The 20,402-nt window shown below is 46.2% G+C and overlaps 1 protein-coding gene across 3 annotated transcripts in view; it reads right to left on the bottom strand.

Annotated features, from left to right (window-relative positions):
- The window catches only part of ARHGEF11 (Rho guanine nucleotide exchange factor 11), an 883,046-nt gene that overhangs the window by 21,827 nt on the left and 840,817 nt on the right, over positions 1-20,402 (bottom strand). For all 3 annotated transcript variants that reach the window (XM_078670282.1, XM_078670280.1, XM_078670281.1), the window contains 2 exons: positions 18,580-18,875; positions 12,731-12,914 (listed from right to left, as the gene is read on the bottom strand). In XM_078670282.1, the coding sequence (XP_078526408.1) occupies positions 12,731-12,914; positions 18,580-18,875 (480 nt within the window). The remainder of the gene's footprint in view (positions 1-12,730; positions 12,915-18,579; positions 18,876-20,402) is intronic.

Genomic DNA, 20,402 nt, shown 5'->3' with positions numbered 1-20,402 from the left:
GGGATCAGAGGAAGTGGAGGGAAAGCATAGATGAAATCGTTCGACCAATCGATCGAAAATGCATTCCCGCTCGACTCTCTGTGGGGATGCCGACTTGCAAAGCGTGGGCATTTCTTGTTGACAGCAGTCGCGAAAAGATCCATCCGTGGCTGGCCCCACCGCCGGAAGATGTACTCGACCGTGGGCTGATTGAGTTCCCACTCGTGATTGTCTGATGACGCTCGGCTGAGTGAATCCGCCAGAACATTGGCCACGCCTGGCACGTGAATGGCTGTGAGATGAATTTGACGTTGGATCGCCCAATCCCATATTTCTTGTGCTAGTTGAGAAAGTGGAAGAGACCTCGTGCCGCCCTGCTTGTTGAGGTAGTGCATGCTGGTGGTGTTGTCCGTCCTCACCAGCAAAGTGTGTCCCCGCACTAACCTCTGGAAAGATTTGAGGGCTAAGAAAATCGCCAAGAGTTCCAGACGATTGATGTGCCAAGTTCGTTGTATTGCTGTCCACTTCCCTTTCACAGACATGCCGTCGAGATGCGCTCCCCAGCCTTCGAGAGACGCGTCTGTTGTAAGCGTCAGAGTTGGGGGTTCGTCCTGGAATGAACGGCCTGCAGATATGTGTGGAGGGTGAGCCCACCACTCCAGCGCTTTCTGTATGCGAGGTGTTAAAAGGACCTTGTCCTCGAAGGACCCCGACACCTGTTTCCACTGCCTGTCCAGTTCCTCCTGGAGAGTCCTCATGTGCAATCTGCAATTTGGAATGAGGTGGATGCACGAGGATGCCATGCCAAGGAATGATTTGAACATTCGGACAGAAACGGACAGTTTTGATTGGAGGGAGCGCACCATCATTAACATGCGGTCCTGTCTTTCCTGGGAAACGTACACTTTTCCCTGCCGAGAATCTAGCAAGGCTCCGAGAAAATTTCTCCGTTGCGAAGGTTGAAAATGTGACTTCTGGCAATTGATTGAAAGCCCCAAGGCGTGGAAAAGGGAGACGCAAACTTGAGTGTGCTGCTCCGTCTGGTGAAAAGTGCTTGCCTTGATGAGGCAGTCGTCCAGGTATGGGTAAAATTGGATACCTTGGAGACGTAGGAAGGCAGCTACAGGGGCCAAGATCTTGGTAAAAACCCTTGGTGCCGAGCGGAGGCCGAATGGCAGGACTTTGAATTGGAAGTGTAGCTGTCCGACCGTGAAGCGGAGATACTTCCTGTGTCTGGGGTGGATTGGCACATGGAAGTAAGCGTCCTGAAGGTCGATTGTGGAATAGAACTCGCTTGGATTGAGAAAATTCAGAATTTGGAGCAGGGTTAACATCTGAAATGTTTTTGAAATTAGAAATTTGTTTAGAGCTCGTAGATCCAATATTGGACGCCATTCCCCCGATTTCTTCTTGACCAAGAAAAAGCGGGAATAGAACCCCTTGCCGCGTTGACCTTGCGGCACTAGTTCGATGGCTCCTTTTTTGATCATTAAATTCACCTGGGCCAGAAGGTCCTTGAAATGAGGGGGTGGTGGCCCCGAAGGTGGATGATTGGGTGGAAATTTGGTGAATTCCAGGGTATGTCCTTTGGATATAACGTCCAGGACCCATTGGTCGGAGGTGATTGTAGACCATTTGTAAAAGTATTTCGAGATGCGACCTCCAAGATGTACGGTCGGCAAAAGGAAGGGTCTGAGGCAGTCACTGCTTTTTGGTGTTTGATCCACCTCTATAAGTGGATTTCCTTTGGTAAGGCCTGGAGGTGGATTGTCGAGTTTGAGATTGATAGGCACCCCGCTGTCTGTTATCGTTGTAGGTGTTGAATGAACGATATTGACTTGAGCCACGAAAAGTAGAGGAGCCTCCGCCTCTACCCCGTGCACCCCGAAAAGGCCGTTTCTTGTATTGTAGGCTCGCCAGGGATTTCGCAGTGTCAGTGTCCTTTTTTATTGCCTCAAGGGCATCATCCACATGTTTGCCAAACAATAATTGTCCGTCATAAGGTAAATCTAGGACTCTTGCCTGTACTTCAGGACGGAAAGTGGTAGAGCGCAGCCAGCCTTGACGCCTCAAGACTGCAGCCCCCGCCAATTGTCGAAATCCCGTGGAGGAAATATCGAGTGCACACTCAATGATTTCGGAAGAAATCAACTCTCCCTCGTGGATAATCGCTTGTGCTTCTGTCCGGATTGCCTCAGGCAGCTGAGGAATCAATGCAGCAATCTCGGACCACATCTGGCGGTCATAACGGCCCAGTATAGCCAGAGTGTTTGCCGCCCTCACTGTAGTAGCCGCCATGGTCGTGAATTTTTTTCCAATGGAATCCAATTTGCGGCCTTCCTGATCAGGAGGAGACGTGAGTGGCGTAGCAGGATTGCGCGATCTTTTTTGCGCAGCCTGAGTAATTACCGAATCTGCCTTCGGTTGAGACACTAAGCAGGCCGGAGAAGACGCCGGTGCTTTGTATTTCCTGTCTAATCTGGGTAAGACCGCAGGAACAGAATTGGGACGTTCCATCAATTTAAGGCCTTCCTTCCAAATATATTCCACGATTGGAATAGTGTGGGATTGCCTCTGTGAGATGTCTTTAAAGTCGTATAGAAAGCAATCACTTTCATGCTGTTGTTGTTCGACTTTGAGATGAAACCGTTTTGTAGCCCGGATCATCAAATTGTGGAAATGTGCCATGTCCACTGGGGGCGAATGTAGAGGTGAGGTGGGCGGAGTGGAAGGTGTTTGAGCCCTATAATCGTCCCACTCAGCCATGTCGGCGTCATTGTCGTCGTCATCTGTGTTGTGAGGATCCGGATCCTCATCTCCAGTGTCAGGGCGAGTACCATCCGGTGAAGCCGGTGAAACTGGTGTAGGTGCCTGAGGAAGGTGCGGTTGAGGCTGCGGAGGAGGCAGTGGTGCTGGAGAAGCAGGAGTAGAAGAAGGAAACCTGCGGTTATAATCATCCAGCATGTGCTGAAGGTTCATCACCAAGGACAGAGGTATCTGGGTAACAGGCTCTGAAGGCACCGGTTCGGACGTATCAACAGGAAACAATTCAGTCCCATCTTCGACATTGTCCAACACCTCACCCTCGTCACTATATTCCTGGCACTTAATGTTCAAATCCGAAGGACTTGTTGCCTGTTTAAATAATCCTTCCACTTCCGAATCGTTTCCGGATTCTTCCCCAGCAGACTGGAATAATTTGTCTGGAAGACGAGCACCACTCCTCACAGGACTCAGTTGGATGAGTGGTATGGTCCGCAAAGAAGAAGCAGTAACCACTGTGTAGATGGAAGCCGTCTTCGGTAGAGGTTGGTGCGACGCCAACGAGCCCGTTGGCGTAAATGCGGCACCGTCAGCAACGCCCTGAGGCGATTTGGACGGGATTTTCTTCGTCGACGAGGATTCCTTGCCCGTCGACGAGCCCGTCGACGGGAGCGGGGCTTTGTTCGCCGACGAGAGTGGAGCTTTCGCCGTCGACGGCGAAGGCGTCGACGGTATGAGAGTCGTCGACGAGGCCGTCGATGAAGTAATGCTGGCCGACAAAGACGTCGTCGACGGGGGCACCGTCGACGGGCCCGTCGACGGGGTGCTGGGTGGAGGCTTGGTCTTCGTCGACGATGGATGCGCCGACGAAGGGTGCGTCGACGGCTTCGTCGTCGACGGGGCGCTGAGTGGAGGCTTGGTTTTCGTCGACGGTGTATGCGTCGACGGCTTCGTCGTCGACGGTCTATCCTTGCCGGTCGTCGACGAGATCTTCACCACTGAAGAGATGGGTCTCACCTTCGAGGTCGCCGTCGACGAGGTGGTCGTCGTCGACGTAGCGCCGGTGGACATGGAACATGTCGTCGTCGACGTGGAGGTGGTAGAAATGGATTTCGTCGACGCTGAAGACGTCGACGGGCGCGACGACGAGCCCGTCGACGAGCCAAAACCAGATTTCTTACTGGTAGGTAAGGCTTTGGGCGCAGACGTCAGAGAACCAGGTCCCGTAGACGTGCCCTGAAGCGAATCCTGTGGGGAGACAATCCTAGAGGACTCCAACAGTCTACTCTTCTTGAGAAAAGGAGAAGGAGCCTCGGTCTCAGACCCACGCTTCTGAGAGGACTTTGAAGCAAAAGATGACAGGCTCTCCACATCAGAAACCACAGACTCCGAAGTTCTCAACTTCTGTAGCCACAGAAGGAGACGGGCCTCTCTATCTCTCAGAGTCTTAGGAGGGAAAGTACGACAGTACTTACAGTTTTTCACCTCATGGTCTGGGTAGAGACAGTAAATGCATTTACTGTGTGGATCCTCGTGGAAAAGGCGCAGTTTACCACATGAAGGGCAGGCTTTAAACAGAGATTTCTTGTTTGAAGACATTTTCTTGAAGAAAAACAGGTAAAGTTGAAGAAAACTGAGCAGAGCTCAGGGAGACTCCCTTCACACGACGTGCGGTAGAAAATCTGAGGACTTGGGCTTCTGAGGAGAAGGTTCTAGAGGAGGCTACAGCCTGATTGGCTGGAATGTGATCCAACACATAATGACTCTGATATGCTACTAAAGTGAGTTCTCCCTTAGGCTTTTCAATGGGCCTATTGTGTTCTATGGTACTTTTGGAATTTACAATTTACTGCACTATATGTATGTATATTTTTATTAGTTATATTTTTCATGTATACATGCATATATACTGCTATTTTATGTACCGTGGGACTCCCACTTCGACGACGGGGGATATTCAAGCATGTGAATCTATGAAAGACACCCCTAATACTGGAGAAAACATCTTCTTCTCAAGATGGTCCAGCTTCTTGGATTCCCTATCTGGGGGAGCAGTAAGGAATGCGCCTTTTGAGGATGAGGCTTGGACCACCAAGCTCTCAGGGGTAGGGTGTTGAGAGGAAAAGTGGGTCGCCCAGGGCCGGGCAGTGGCGTCAGGCAATCATCCTGCCCACAGGAGCCCCTGTGCTAGGCTTGGACCAAGTGCTCAGAAGGATGTCAGTGAGAGCCTCATTAAAAAGGCAGCATGGGCTCCGAAGAGACTGCTCCTGGCTGAAGCACCTCAGTTAGGAGGTTATTCCTGACAGACACTGTGGGAAGCTCGAGGCTTAAGGCCTCAGCTGCCCTATGCAACACCACAGCGTAGGAAGCTCCCTCCTCCGTAGCCAGGGTAGGGGAGAAAGCATACCAAGGTCAGGGGAGGCATCCAGACCACTGTCATTACCCAACTCCTCTAGCCAGTCCAGCTCCTCAAGCTGGTATGCTAGAGGGTCAACAGACACCTCCCAATCCTCCTCACCCACCTCTGGCTTCCACTCAGGGTGGTAGAGAACGCCAGGGAAGAATAGGGCTACAAAAGTACCCTCCGAAGCAGGTACAGACGCCAGTCGACGTTGGTCTGGTCTGGTACCGTGTCCAAATCGGGGTGAGGCTGGGGTCAACGCAGATTGGGGGCGCAACTGACGTCGGGGCGTCATCACTGGAATTGGCGCCGGGGAAGGTACCGTGAGGTCGACCGGCGCCGATCCGGAGCCAGGGGCACCGAGGCCGGAGCCTCTGGCATCGAAGGCCCAGGGCCCCTAGCCGAGTCTGAAGATGCGCCTGCAGAGTTGGGCTGGCCAAAGATGCTGTGCAGTGCTTCGTAAAATGTACGAAGATGGGCAGGGGACTCTCCTGCTCCGGGAAAATGAGGGAAGTGCCGCAGCTGTCCCAGCAGGCTCCGAGGATGGAGCTGGATAGCAACAACGCTCCAGGTCCCGCGTCGTGTCGGCCAACAGACGAGAAGATGGCGAAGAGCGACAATGCTTCTTCGCCTTCTTGTGCTGCAACTTACCAGAGGAGTGGGAAGAGGACGAATGGTGGTGACTCCGCGACCGGTCCCGCATCCTTCCCCTCGACTGTGACCTCGAACAGCACAGAGCGGACTGCCGGGCCGCCAAAAGCTTTCGATACTGCTCCCGCAAAGACTTCGGGTTCAGGGCCCGCCAGTCGGAGCACAACTTCGGGTCGTACTCACGTTCCAGGCACAAGAGACACACAAGGTGCGGATCGGTAACCGACAGCAACTTGTGACAGGAGTCACAGGGCTTAAAACCGGGCTGATGGCTGGACATCCCTCGTGCACCAGGAGTCAAAGACTGGAAAAGATGTCTCTGAAAGTCGAAAGGGTTAGTCAAAAAGTGACTAAGGAGCGCGCACTCTCCGGATCTGCGCTGGCTGACGTGGAAAAAGAAAAAACCTACATCAGGGTGCAGGGGCGGCATCTAAGTAGACACCACAATGTCATCCCGGCGATCACGACGCCGAACGAACAGTCGACCGACGCCACCTACCGACGCGCAGGGGTACTGCTATGAAAATAATTCTCTGGATCAGGTCTGACACCTAGGAGTAATTCTAAGGTAAGGAATCTATAACAACAGTCTCTTTCAGATCTATTGCAATAGTCTATATGCAGGTGCCATCAAACAGATTTGTGAAGCTGCAGGGAGTACAACATGCAGCTGCTAGACTTGTGATGACATTGTCACACAGTTTCTCTGCCTCAGCTGCTCTTAAAGGCCTTTATTGTTTGCCAAAAAATAAGCAGGTTTTGTTTAATATTCTCTTGTTCACTTTTAGAGCTTATAGAGTATTTGGGCCAAAATATCTAGTTTCCTGATTCATCCATTACCTCAGTAAGTATGTTAGATTTTAATTCCATAGTTAAAGGAGGCAATTACATCTATTAGTGGTCCAGGAGAGGAACCAACACAGCATTGGCTGAGTTAATAAACCCACTGGCATCTTGTAGATACACATACTAATTATCTTCAGCATAAAGTGTGGCAACCTATTCCCCATTCCCTTCGTTTTTATCGCTGTATAGCTGGCTCTGGTCAGAGCCAAAAAGTTGGTGTAGTGGCTGTGTGCGGCTGTGCAATAGTGTCTGAGAGACTGAGTATTGGCTGCACCACATCAGTATATAGTAGTGTTGGTTGAGACAAAATTGTCTTCAGCCAAATACCACAAAAAAGTTGTGGCCCCTCTGGCAGCATCAGTTCCAGCATTAATGTCCAGACTCAGATTTTAGCACTAGGCCATAAGTTAGCACCAAAGCTGGTGTGGAACCTAAAGCGGGATCAAGAGGCATAGAGGGCACTAAGGTCTGATCCGCTATTGGTTTCTTGACTGGAGGATTGTTGGGGTCCAATAGTGGCAGAGGGAGTACCAAAGATGTGAAGTAAGGCCTCATATAAGGCTACAAACTGCTGTGATATCCTTGATTTGCTCGTGGACTAGGGGTGCATTGGGACAAAAGTTGGAAACAGGTGCTCGTTGGAATGGGAGTGTGACCTGGAGGCATGGTAGCATCTTCCTCCGAGAATGAAATTGGGGGAAAGGGCTTTCCCAAATACTTTGACCATGAAGATCTGCAGTGGGAACGATTTAAGGAGCTCGTTTGCACTCGTCTTCGACCTGGAGTGGGAGCTGCTTGGAGTTTTGTGGTGTTTTGCCATGTAGAGGCTTACATTTTTGCATGACTTTTGGATTCATCTGGGCACAGTTGTTGCAGAACTTGGAGTTGTGCACTAAACCTAAGCATCAGAGGCACACTTTGAGGGTGTGGGGGGGGGGGGGGGGGGGGGATCACAGACATGGTCAAGGCTGATTTGCATATGGCCATGTCTGACCTGGGGTGGTGTGGAGTGCAAAAAAAACCAATGGATTTAGGCCCAGATCTCTGTACTGGGGTGAATGTATGACATTGTTCTGCATTCTGTCCATCAATTGTTGTTTTTGCATTTGTCACCCCGAGTGGGATGGGTATGCTCAGACGTGAGTCCCATGCTCTCCATACCACTGGAGTCAAGCTATGCAGGCTGATGAAGGCTGCTAGCCTGAAACCGGTCCTTGGATGATTGATTCCGGTCCAGGAAAGACATGGCTTGGCAGTTCGGGCTAGACTGTTCCCATGAGGCACAGGGTCAAGGCTGATTTGCATATGGCCATGTCTGACCTGGGGTGGTGTGGAGTGCAAATAAACCGATGGATTTAGGCCCAGATCTCTGTACTGGGGTGAATGTATGACATTGTTCTGCATTCTGTCCATCAATTGTTGTTTTTGCATTTGTCACCCCGAGTGGGATGGGTATGCTCAGACGTGAGTCCCATGCTCTCCACACCACTGGAGTCAAGCTATCCAGGCTGATGAAGGCTGATAGCCAGAAACCGGTCCTTGGATGCTTGATTCCGGTCCAGGAAAGACATGGCTTGGCAGTTCGGGCTGGACTGTTCCCATGAGGCACAGGGTCAAGGCTGATTTGCATATGGCCATGTCTGACCTGGGGTGGTGTGGAGTGCAAAAAAAAACAACGATGGATTTAGGCCCATATCTCTGTACTGGGGTGAATGTATGACGTTGTTCTGCATTCTGTCCATCAATTGTTGTTTTTGCATTTGTCACCCCGAGTGGGATGGGTATGCTCAGATGTGAGTCCCATGCTCTCCACACCACTGGAGTCAAGCTATCCAGGCTGATGAAGGCTGATAGCCAGAAACCGGTCCTTGGATGCTTGATTCCGGTCCAGGAAAGACATGGCTTGGCAGTTCGGGCTAGACTGTTCCCATGAGGCACAAGGTCAAGGCTGATTTGCATATGGCCATGTCTGACCTGGGGTGGTGTGGAGTGCAAAAAAACCGATGGATTTAGGCCCAGATTTCTGTACTGGGGTGAATGTATGACATTGTTCTGCATTCTGTCCATCAATTGTTGTTTTTGCATTTGTCACCCCGAGTGGGATGGGTATGCTCAGACGTGAGTCCCATGCTCTCCACACCACTGGAGTCAAGCTATCCAGGCTGATGAAGGCTGATAGCCAGACACCAGTCCTTGGATGCTTGATTCCGGTCCAGGAAAGACATGGCTTGGCAGTTCGGGCTGGACTGTTCCCATGAAGCACAGGGTCAAGGCTGATTTGCATATGGCCATGTCTGACCTGGGGTGGTGTGGAGTGCAAAAAAAACCTGATGCATTTAGGCCCATATCTCTGTACTGGGGTGAATGTATGACATTGTTCTGCATTCTGTCCATCAATTGTTGTTTTTGCATTTGTCACCCCGAGTGGGATGGGTATGCTCAGACGTGAGTCCCATGCTCTCCACACCACTGGAGTCAAGCTATCCAGGCTGATGAAGGCTGAAAGCCAGAAACCGGTCCTTGGATGCTTGATTCCGGTCCAGGAAAGACATGGCTTGGCAGTTCGGGCTGGACTGTTCCCATGAGGCACAGGGTCAAGGCTGATTTGCATAGGGCCATGTCTGACCTGGGGTGGTGTGGAGTGCAAAAAAACGATGGATTTAGGCCCAGAACTCTGTACTGGGGTGAATGTATGACATTGTTCTGCATTCTGTCCATCAATTGTTGTTTTTCCTACAAGACTTAAGCCTGTAGTCTTAGTGAGTGACCACTGAAAGAATTTAGTGAAAATTGTAAGAAAAAAATCCTTTTCATGGAGTGAAGAAGAACAGCAGAGCTCCTGATCCTCATCACTTTTAGAGCTTATAGAGTATTTGGGCCAAAATATCTAGTTTCCAGATTCATCCATTACACTACCTCTCGGACCCGGAGATCCTCATCAGCCAATTTTCTCAAACCTCCTACCTTTAGGGGTAAGACCAAAGGTGACAAATCTCTTACTGTCCTGGTGACAAGGGCCTGGAATCAACTCAACAGACATCTGAGATGTACTGACGTCGAACCTCTTTTTAAGAAACTTCTGAAAACCTGGATCTCTACTGTCTCTGATTCATTGTGTCACTCATGTATTTGGTGATATTATGTTCTTCTCTTATTCCTGCTGTAATGAACTCTGCCTTTGTCTGCTCAGTGCCAGGATGTTCCTTTGGGAGCGACAGTTGCACTTTACAAATGCAATATTCATTCTTTTTTTTGGTGCCTAGAGGATTTTTTTAAGGACCAAATTGTGAAATTCTGTGTTTGTCTTTGACAATTCATCCAAATCAGAACAGTACCTTTCTCCCTGAACCTCTTTTGTCTCAGATTACGTATAACCTTGTCCTGTGACAACCATAAATACTTCGAGGAAGTATTCCGTGACGTGTTAGATGGAATTATGTGCCCAACGTTCCATTTCTCTAGCCCTTGGAGTTTTTGGTTGAAAACTAATAGAGGTTTGACACCCTTCGGTTTTACAGTCCTCTGGCAAGCATAAATTGGGCTTTTTGACCCAACTTCTGGTGGTCCCTCTTATGGCAGATGTCCAAAGGAAATGAATATTACTTTACCCTGTAACTATCTATTCGTCCAATGCAGTGCTATAGATTCACATTTTCTGTAAAGTCCTGCCATCTAGAGTTGAGCGCTGACGTTTGCAACTTATTTTTCTTCAAAGTTGGTTTTGACTAACATAACCTTTTGTGCCTTCACCCTTAGTCCACCATGTACCAGATCAATGACTTCACCTTAAATTGTTTTTCGTTCAGCGGTTAAGTAGTGTAACCGGAGTGTGTGGTCAAAGACCGAGTAGTAAATGCTGGCCATTGTGATAAAATGTGTTGTGAGCATCTTCTGGCTTCCGAGGGGGGGGGGGGGGGGGGGGGGGGGGCGCATGTGATTCAGTCTTCTGGGCCCATACTTCGACCTTGAAAGCGATGGGAGGTCTGTTGTGCGGGTGGCAGGTCCTGATACTGTTGATAGACCAAGTCCATAGGATATCCCGTTAAGGGAGAAACTGTTGGGCAATTGCCATACTGGTGCCGAAAGGCCGTAAGCATGCCATGGCTCGGCTCTCTATAAAACTCTCTAGGGCAGAATCTGCAGTTTCAGCAAATAAGCAGGAACCTTTGAAGGGTATGTCCATTAGGGGTGCCTGGACGATCCCAGAGAAGCCTGTGGGTCTTATCCATTTGGGCACTGTAGTACCACACTTGTTCCAATAGCCCTTCCTAGACAACCATTGGTGCCTGGGCGGATGACAAACTTGGCTGTATCTCTGCCAACCTGCTGGTAGTTTTGAAGAAATGCTGGGAAGATCCCACCAACCATGTTCCAGAATGAGTGAGTGTAACGACAATGGAGCCAGCTGGAGTTGACTGACCTCAGGGAAAGGCTGGCCAAGGAGAAGATTCTTTTGAGAAACATTTCCATGTTTTGGACTCTTTCAGGAGCAGTTGTTGGGAAGGCATTAGGGTTGACTCTGCTGTTGGACAGCTTCACTGCAAAATTTTCAGGAGCTGGATGCTGGGTTAAGAAAGCAGGGTCACCTGGGGCTGGTCTATGATGATATTCGACCTGCTAATTCACCAGAGGGCCAGAACACGCTTTGTCCATGTGCAAATGAGAGTATCAGTGGTGCCTCATTGAGAGGTAGAGGAGATTTGGTCAGGGCCTGGCCTGGCAGAAAGACCTCAGTAAGTATGTTAGATTTTAATTCCATAGTTAAAGGAGGCACTTACATCTATTAGTGGTCCAGGAGAGGAACCAACCCAGCATTGGCTGAGTTAATAAACCCACTGGCATCTTGTAGATACACATACTAATTATCTTCAGCATAAAGTGTGGCAACCTATTCCCCATTCCCTTCGTTTTTATCGCTGTATAGCTGGCTCTGGTCAGAGCCAAAAAGTTGGTGTAGTGGCTGTGTGCGGCTGTGCAATAGTGTCTGAGAGATTGAGTATTGGCTGCACCACATCAGTATATGGGTAGTGTTGGTTGAGACAAAATTGTCTTGAGCCAAATACCACAAAAAAGTTGTGGCCCCTCTGGCAGCATCAGTTCCAGCATTAATGTCCAGACTCAGATTTTAGCACTAGGCCATAAGTTAGCACCAAAGCTGGTGTGGAACCTAAAGCGGGATCAAGAGGCATATAGGGCACTAAGGTCTGATCCGCTATTGGTTTCTTGAATGGAGGATTGTTGGGATCCAATAGAGTGGCAGAGGGAGTACCAAAGATGTGAAGTAAGGCCTCATATAAGGCTACAAACTGCTGTGATATCCTTGATTTGCTCGTGGACTAGGGGTGCATTGGGACAAAAGTTGGAAACAGGTGCTCGTTGGAATGGGAGTGTGACCTGGAGGCATGGTAGCATCTTCCTCAGAGAATGAAATTGGGGAAAAGGGGCAGAGTCCTGCTTTGAATTGTTTCTTTTAGGACTTTCCCAAATACTTTGACCATGAAGATCTGCAGTGGAAACGATTTAAGGAGCTCGTTTGCACTCGTCTTCGACCTGCAGTGGGAGCTGCTTGGAGTTTTGTGGTGTTTTGCCATGTAGAGGCTTACATTTTTGCATGACGTTTGGATTCATCTGGGCACAGTTGTTGCAGAACTTGGAGTTGTGCACTAAACCTAAGCATTAGAGGCACACTTTGAGGGTGTGGGAGGGGGGGAATATCACAGACATCTGTTAGCGACTGCCCCTACAAGACTTAAGCCTGTAGTCTTAGTGAGTGACCACTGAAAGAATTTAGTGAAAATTGTAAGAAAAAAATTATTTTCATGGCGGGAAGAAGAACAGCAGAGCTCCTGATCCTCATCTGAAGGGGCAGATGAAAAGGAACTGACATCAGCACACGTGTGGCGTTTATGTGAAGCTCAGTGCATCATTTCTGAAGTGGAACGGAGTTGACTTGGCTTGCTCGTGACACCAACAGGCGTGCAGGGAAACTGCTTTTTAAAGTTTCCGGATTCAGTCTGGGGCTTTAGGATAGACACAAGTTCAGAAATATGTTGTTAGTATCCATTAGGGTCAAAACAGAAGTCTTCTTACCATCCTCAGCTACTGACTCCGACTGCAAGTCTCTCGTAAAGGAAGAATTGCATTCCCCGCTGTGACTATGAAGTTGTGCCCTCTGTGTGTTCGTCTCTCTCCCTGTGTCATTGACAAACAGACCGTCCTCCGAAGGGGCTCCTCTAAAAGACTTTAGTAACTCCCTGTGTGCTGCTTCCATTTCCTAAAATGATCAAATAGAAAAGATCACAACAAAGAATGCAACATGATGTGACTGAAGACAATGTTTACTACAACTGCATCATTATAAGAAAACAAATTGATTTGATATGGTGGGATTTTGAGAAGGATGCTAGATTTGACAAGTTTAACGCAGCTTAATCCGATCCACCTCATACTTTCAAAGAACTGTGGAACTAGTGCGAGTTCTCTCTATTTCTCAGACTATATGGGGGCAGGGAAAGTTACTGTCCTCTTGAAAGGGAGGTGAATGGAAGTCTCAGTGAGGATTTAACCTTTGGATGCAGGTTTACACAGGAGAATCTGCTGTGTTACATCTGCCAACTATCTTTTTTTCTAATTGTGTAAGAGTAATAGATTGTTCTGAGAGTCTGCTCAACCCAACAGTGGTAACCCTGAAGATCCTGTGGTCTGGATAGGCTTTTCAAAGTCATGTGCAGGTCTGACCAGCGCTATTGAGGAATACTGCACTTGTTCCCATTTAGACCGAAGTTGTGAAGGAACAAAAAGGTAGCAAGTTACTGAAAGGAGCAGATGCTATTCCAAAGTATATTGCTCTGGGCCTGCCATCCTATGGTTACTTAGATATATTTTTTGTCAGAAGGGGCATTAAGAGACTGACATTACCTCGAAGACGGAGGTTATCTCTATTCTCTTTGTAATAACTGGAAATACATACATTGTACCTAGCCCCTTTATGTTTATTGTGTAAATATTTTATGAAAACAAACTTGCATCAAAATGTGTAATTTGTTTTAGTCTTTTTCAGGCTACTTTCATAAATGTCATCTAAACCAAAAAAACAATAAGGACAAAAAAGCTTTCACAAGGGCAATAACTTGTTCTCCAATGAACCTCCACTGTTAAGTAGGGAACAGTTCTGCTCATGTGTCACATTCTGTTTCAATTTCATAAAATACATTAATACATTTTCTTTAGAAAAGCAAACTTTTCAAAACAAAAGCACCAATTGAGCAGCCTTTGTTGTATGTAATTCATGTTGGCCAAATTGGATTTTATCTGAAAAAGTAGCACATTTTTTCTTCTGAATGGTCACTAGCTTCAAAAAAGTGTAAAGAAAAAATATTTTGTGAACCAGGAAGAATGGGAAAAGGACCTATAAGGGTAGCTAGATTGGCTGCAACTAACAGTGGTTAATACCAGACATTGTTTCTTTAAGGAAGCATACTTCCCCTGTATAAAATAAGGCCCTCTCAGTGCCAGCTGCTTCAGTTTAATTATTTTGAAGGTTTTATATAGCGCTAGCTCCACCCAAGGGTATCAGAGCGCTTTACATATTGCATGATAAAAAACAAGGAAAAAGCAACAATTGTTATGAGAGAAAACTAATTATATAAGGTGGTCTAAAAGAGTCAAATGAAAAATTTAGAGTACGTAGTGAGAGAGGGAAGGAGAGCATAATTAGATCAAATATAAAAACAAATATGTTGTTACATAATAACACTTTTACAGTATACCAGGCAAACCTAGTAGAGCGGGGGGAAATTGGGTAGGGTGCAGAGGGGTGCGATGGGAAGAATGGGCTAGGTAAGGGTGGTGAGAGGGGTGTGGAGGTGGTAAGGGGGGTGAAGGTGCGAGAGGGAGGAGGGGTGTATAGGGCAGGAGGAGGAAAGTAGTCAGTACGGAGAGCAAGCGATTAAGTCTCCCAGTATTTAGTGAGAAGGTGTATTTTAAGGTCTCTTTTGAAGCTGACGTACAAGGGGTTACATCTAAGGTCTTTGGGGAGGGTGTTCCAAATGTTGGGGGCCTTGCCAGAGAAGGAGCGGATTGGGAGGCATTTTTTTTTTGTAGAGTGGGTATGAGGAGAAGAGAGTTGGTGCTTCTCAACATTCGGGCGCGGCCTACTTTATCGAGTTTGGTTGCGAGGTAGAGTGGAGTCTTTTGATGGAGGGCTTTGTGCCTAATGCAGGCAATTTTATAGGAGGATCTGCCTTCAATGGGGAGCCATTTGAGGGCAGGTGAGATATGGTCAAAACGTTTACAGTTTGTTGTTAGGCTGGCCGCAAGGTTGAGGACTGATTTGAAGGGGGCAAGGTGGATTTTGGGTGTTCCAGCGAGAAGAGCATTTCCGTAGTCAATTTTTGATAGGACAAGCGATTGGATAACTAATTTGAAGTCTTCGGCTGGGATGAAAGTTTTGACTTTTTTGAGATGCCAGAGTGTGAAGAGTGCTCCTTTTGCCGAGTTCTTTATGTGGGAATTCAGCATGAGTTTATTGTTGATGATGATACTGAGAGATTTGACAGATTCGGGGAGGGAGAGAGAGCAGTTTAGGGTGTTTAGGTCAGCGATCCAAGTTTGAATAGGGAGAGGGTTGTTTTTGGGAGAGAAGACAATGATCTCAGTTTTGTTAGGGTTAAGTTTGAGATGATTGGTGTGGAACCAGGTTTGGATCTTGGTTAGTGTGGTGTTGAGGTGTAGGACATCAGAATGGGATTGTATTTTATAGTACAGTTGGGTGTCATCGGCATACAGGCAATAGTTAATTCCGGCTTGTTAAAGTATGAGGGTAAGGGGTTCTATGAAGAGGTTGAAGAGAGCAGGAGAGAGGATGGATCCTTGGGGGACACCTAGGGAGACAGATGCTGGGCTACAAAGGCAGTTTTGGATTTTGATTTGTTGGGTTCTATGTTGGAAGTAGGAGGTGAACCAGTTTAGGACAGTGCCATTAAGGCCGAAGCGATCTTTGAGTGCATTGAGTAAGGTTGGGTGGTTAACTGTGTCAAATGCAGCGGTACGGTCGAGAAGAATGAGTAGGCAGGTCTCGCCCTTGTCCAGGGCAAGGTGGATGTCTTCGACTATGTTGAACAGTGCAATTTCAGTGCTGCAACCTTTGCAGAAGCCGGATTGTAGGGGGTCTAGTAGGTTGTACGTGTCAATGTGTTTGTTCAATTGAAGTAGGGCGCATTTTTCAAGGGCTTTAGAGAGGAGGGGTAGGTTGGAGATAGGGCGGAGGTTGTTAGGGTCAGCCTTGGGGTTTTTCGGGATGGGAGTGATTTGTCCGATTTGGAGGGAGATAGGAACACTCCCTGTTGAGAGGGAGGCGTTAATGATGCTGGTCCATTCTTTTCTTTCTTACATCTAATTGCCTTTTTTGCTTTTCGTTAACAATAACCTTTCAAAATCTCTACATTTTGATTCCAATTCACATTTAAAGGCTTAGTGTTTTTCTTTCACTTTCTTACTGAAAGCATTTTTCTTTTATGTTAAAATGCCATCCTTTTCGTCAAATGTCAACGTTGTGGCAGAATACAGAGAAAGTCCCTCATGATGAATGACCTCCTGACTCATGTCCTCCTGATGAGCATGAATTCTGAGTCAATATATCTCCTTGAGTACTCAAATCTAGATTTAAGACAGGCTATATAGTAAATAGGAATACCTTGGTCGTCCCCTGAGGAAGCTCAAGAGGTGACTTTATCAACGGCGTCCCTACCCTTCGAGGTACATGACATGGAGGACAGGTATGGAGGTCATCTGGCTGTAATTGGGCTACTCAACATCGACAAACGTCTGCCCGAGACGACAGACTCACGAGTATTCAAGAGATTATTCTCTTACCAAAGAAATCTCTTCAGTGTTATATGCTATGTGACTCACCTTCATTACCTCAACTTATACCGACTACACAATATACACCACCTTCACATAACCTTTATCTCAGTCAGCAGTCACTGCTAAGTCTCTCAAACTTGTGCCACTTTTAGTTCCAGGTGAAACTGCACCACTTCCTCTTACAATGTCTGAGCGTACAGTTCGTCTTGTAACTTTACTTAAGACATCTCACACTGCTGATGTTCACTGTTCCCTCAGCACTTCAGACATCTTATAGGTTATCTAATGCACTACACTGAGCAACCATACTCCTTAAAGGGATCACACAAGACAAAGAGACCACACTCCTTAAAAGAGTTTTCACACCTCAACCACTATGTATTTGTTCAGGGGCTCGTTAACTCAAGACTTTGTCGTCTTTTATCAAAAAATAATAGCTTACAATTAGGCCTTTTGTGAGGATCTCTCCTTTTGAGGGCACTAACACCTTCCATGAGATGCATATCACAGGTGCTGCAAACACGAACATTGCAGTATCATTATCACCAGCTAACACTGCATTTATCTTAGAAACACTCCATCATAGGAATTATTCTCATCAAATGCTGCCTTTGGTACCAGGTCTTCCTGAAACTTCTAGGGATTTGCTACTTGCATGCGGTTCTGCAAAATCTGCAATAGCATGATTGCAGTAAAATTATAACCTTCAAGAACAGGACTCCCCTTTTTCCTAACATGAAATGCTCCTCATGATTCAGCCATTGTATTAGCTACAAGGTAGAGTCTCACTACTTCTCCTGCCTCTATTGCTCTAGCAGATAAGGGTCATAAGTAGTTGGATTTTGTGGGTCACAAACTATGCAGCACGTCTGCCCAAAAATACTGAAACCCTTTTGTCGCTTGATAAACATTCGAGCCCAACATGGCAATAGCGAGTGTGCAGAGCATGTGATCTACAGTAGCACATGCTACAAGCCATGAGATTCCCTCCAAAGAAAATCATGCTCCAAAGTGCTGAAGGTGCCCACTGGTCTAACAAAATAATAAAGTATTTTTGATCTCTGAACTATAGGGATAATTGTACCGGTCACCCAAAGACATTGTGAAGATCATATGGTTGATTTCAATTGGAGATTTTTTTAATGAATTACTATGGTAACTAATGTCGGGAATGTGTATAGTCATGCGAGTGTTTGTGCAAGAAATAATAAATAAATATTGAAGAAAAAAATGCTAAAGTTTAATAGTCCCAGGTGTATTCTTATTAAGTTGATCTTCAAACCAATGATGGACACACCATGTTCTATGCCTGAGCCTTAACCCTCCACCGAAGAGCACCAAGAGTGATTCTCATCTATGCAATTATGCAGCAAGTAGATGTCAAATTCTAAATAATGTGAACCTCCCAAGAAAGGTTGCGAGGAAGTCTATAGCAGGAGACGTTTGCTGTCCGTAGAGGATTGGATCACAGATTTGTACGTGAAAATTAGTGTGGGCGTATGGGTTACCATTGTAATTCGTGTAATATAGGACAAGAAAAGATTTCTCGAAAATGTAATCCAGTAGGTAAATGTGATGTTCTAGCCTTGTGGGGTGGAGGTTCTACATAAACGTTTTGAACAGGATGCTTCTATTGTCAGTCTATAGGATTGTGATCTCATGATGGATTGTAATGATGCCATTTTAAAAGACTGACATGACTGGCGACTTTCCCAAGGATGTCCAAAATTCAATATAGTTTTTTCTTTAGTGAGTTTTCATATATCACAAATGTAATTGAAAGAGTCTGCACGACTAGTACCTCTATTTGTAGAAGACAAAGCCTTTTAAAGTCAATGAACATCCGAACTTTTACATAACTTAGCTGCTCTATGCTCACCATAACAACAAATCTGAGTGGTCACAAAAATATACCTCTAGAATTCTAAACACATCGCTGCTAGATGGTACACCAATTTTATCTTGAAAATAAGTATGTTTTTGTGTGCTTTATGGCAATTTGGTTAACGGTGTCATAGATCACAGGTAATCAGTCATTTTACAATTGTATTTTACATATCAGGCACTCTCACCTTCAGCATGTTAAGCTTTAGTGTAAGCTGCTCTATCGTCTTGAAGATCATGTCCACATCGCGAATTACAAGGCTGGGGGCTGGCGATTCTGCAGAAGGAGCAACCTCAGTGCTTCTGACTTGATGTCTGGCTTCACTGGAGTTGATGCAACTGATCGCCTGTGCACTCAAGGTGCTAGGATCAGCCTGACTTTCAGTCCTGTCAGTCTGACAAGTGCTCCCTAAAGGTGCTACGTGGTCATCATCTGTAGAGGAATCAAGGGGCTCCGCCGGCATTGCTACATAAAAATAATTTCCTGCATTGTGCCGAGGAAAACAAAATATACATGCATCAGTTACATGGCTTTGTCAAATGCAGACTCTTAAAATCAGAATGTTACTGGTTTGCACTCACACCACCAGATTTAGTAGCACTTACTACATTATATGATTTGTCACAATGTCCTGCCTTCCAGAGAACATTTTACTCCAGAATATCTCTACCTCTTAAACATCATTTGTTAAGAAGAATACCTTCATGATGAAACATGTTAAATTAACAACCAGAGAATTCTAGCAACATCCATAACAGCATAAACGCCCTCTCTATTACATACTGCAGAACATTTTACAGGCACATAATATTTCCAGATGACACTACCTGGACACAATGCTAGAAGTCCTATCTGCCCCTCAGTGGCTGCTATGAAAAACAATACAAGAAGAGTGGGGTACCTAATGGCTAGAGTGAGTTATAATGACATTTCTTCACTCAGATGAGAAAGACATTGGCTTGTGTAAAAAAAAAGCAATGATACCCTTGGAAATTTACTGCATCACTGAAATCATTTTAGTGAGGTCACCAGGTTGGACTGGGTAACAATATAAAAAAGTATGGCATAAGGTAACAACCCCACAGCAAGAACTCCTTAACCATTTCAATAAGATGCTACCACAATTCTATGAGAATAGGGTAAAGCACCCTGTGCAGGACTGATTAAAGAAAGCTACAAGTCACATCCAATTCCCATACCCATAGGTAGTTGACAGTTCCCATCAATGCTGACCTGGTCACAGCAAGAAATCAAAGGGAGGCCAGGCCACTAAGGGAAGCTCCTCACCTTTGTACAAAAGTTGCAACCAAGCTCTATGAACCACTGTGACCGCTCTCTTGAAAAAAAGTTGTATCAAAGCAATCACCGAAAGCGAATCTAAGTAAAGTAGCCAGAATTCCAAATCTCACAGGAAGTGCATTTACAACACAAATAACACAAGTCATCAATAAATTCAACAAGTAAACAAATAAATGTATCTCATTGAAACAACACAAGCACCTTTCAAAAGCCTGAGCACAGCCACAAGATTCAAGGCCAGAAAGCAGATGCAACATGTCATGAAATTGCACCAAACTTTATCTTATCAACAAAGTATATTTGAGTGTGTAATTTAAGAGGAATGGCCAATGTCCAAAGAAGGTGAGAAGTCAAGGGCTGAAGGGTCTCCTACACGTGAAAACACTGCTATATGTAGCAAAAAAGGCACTATCGGTTTTTGTCAAGGTCTGCTATACACTGCTTCACGACAGTAGCATAGCCTTCCATTTTTACTCTGAATGAGTATTTATTCTCTCTACTCAGTAGGAGATATTTTGGTGACATTGAAGACAATAGTGATGGTGCTTGCCAAGTAATATAGTGAGGAAATAAACATCCCAAAAGTGTACACTCAAAAGAAAAATTCCAGAAGATAGTTTACACACCATCCCTCTTCTTCTCTTAAAGTCCTCTGGTTTGTGTTTTTACTGCAGAACTAAGGCACAAATAAACGAAGGAAAAGAAATTATA

This window comes from Lissotriton helveticus, chromosome 12 (assembly GCF_964261635.1).
Source record: "Lissotriton helveticus chromosome 12, aLisHel1.1, whole genome shotgun sequence".
NCBI lineage: Eukaryota > Metazoa > Chordata > Amphibia > Caudata > Salamandridae > Lissotriton > Lissotriton helveticus.
The sequence above is the reverse complement of the archived record's forward strand: the minus strand, read 5'-3'. Positions and strand labels throughout refer to the sequence as shown.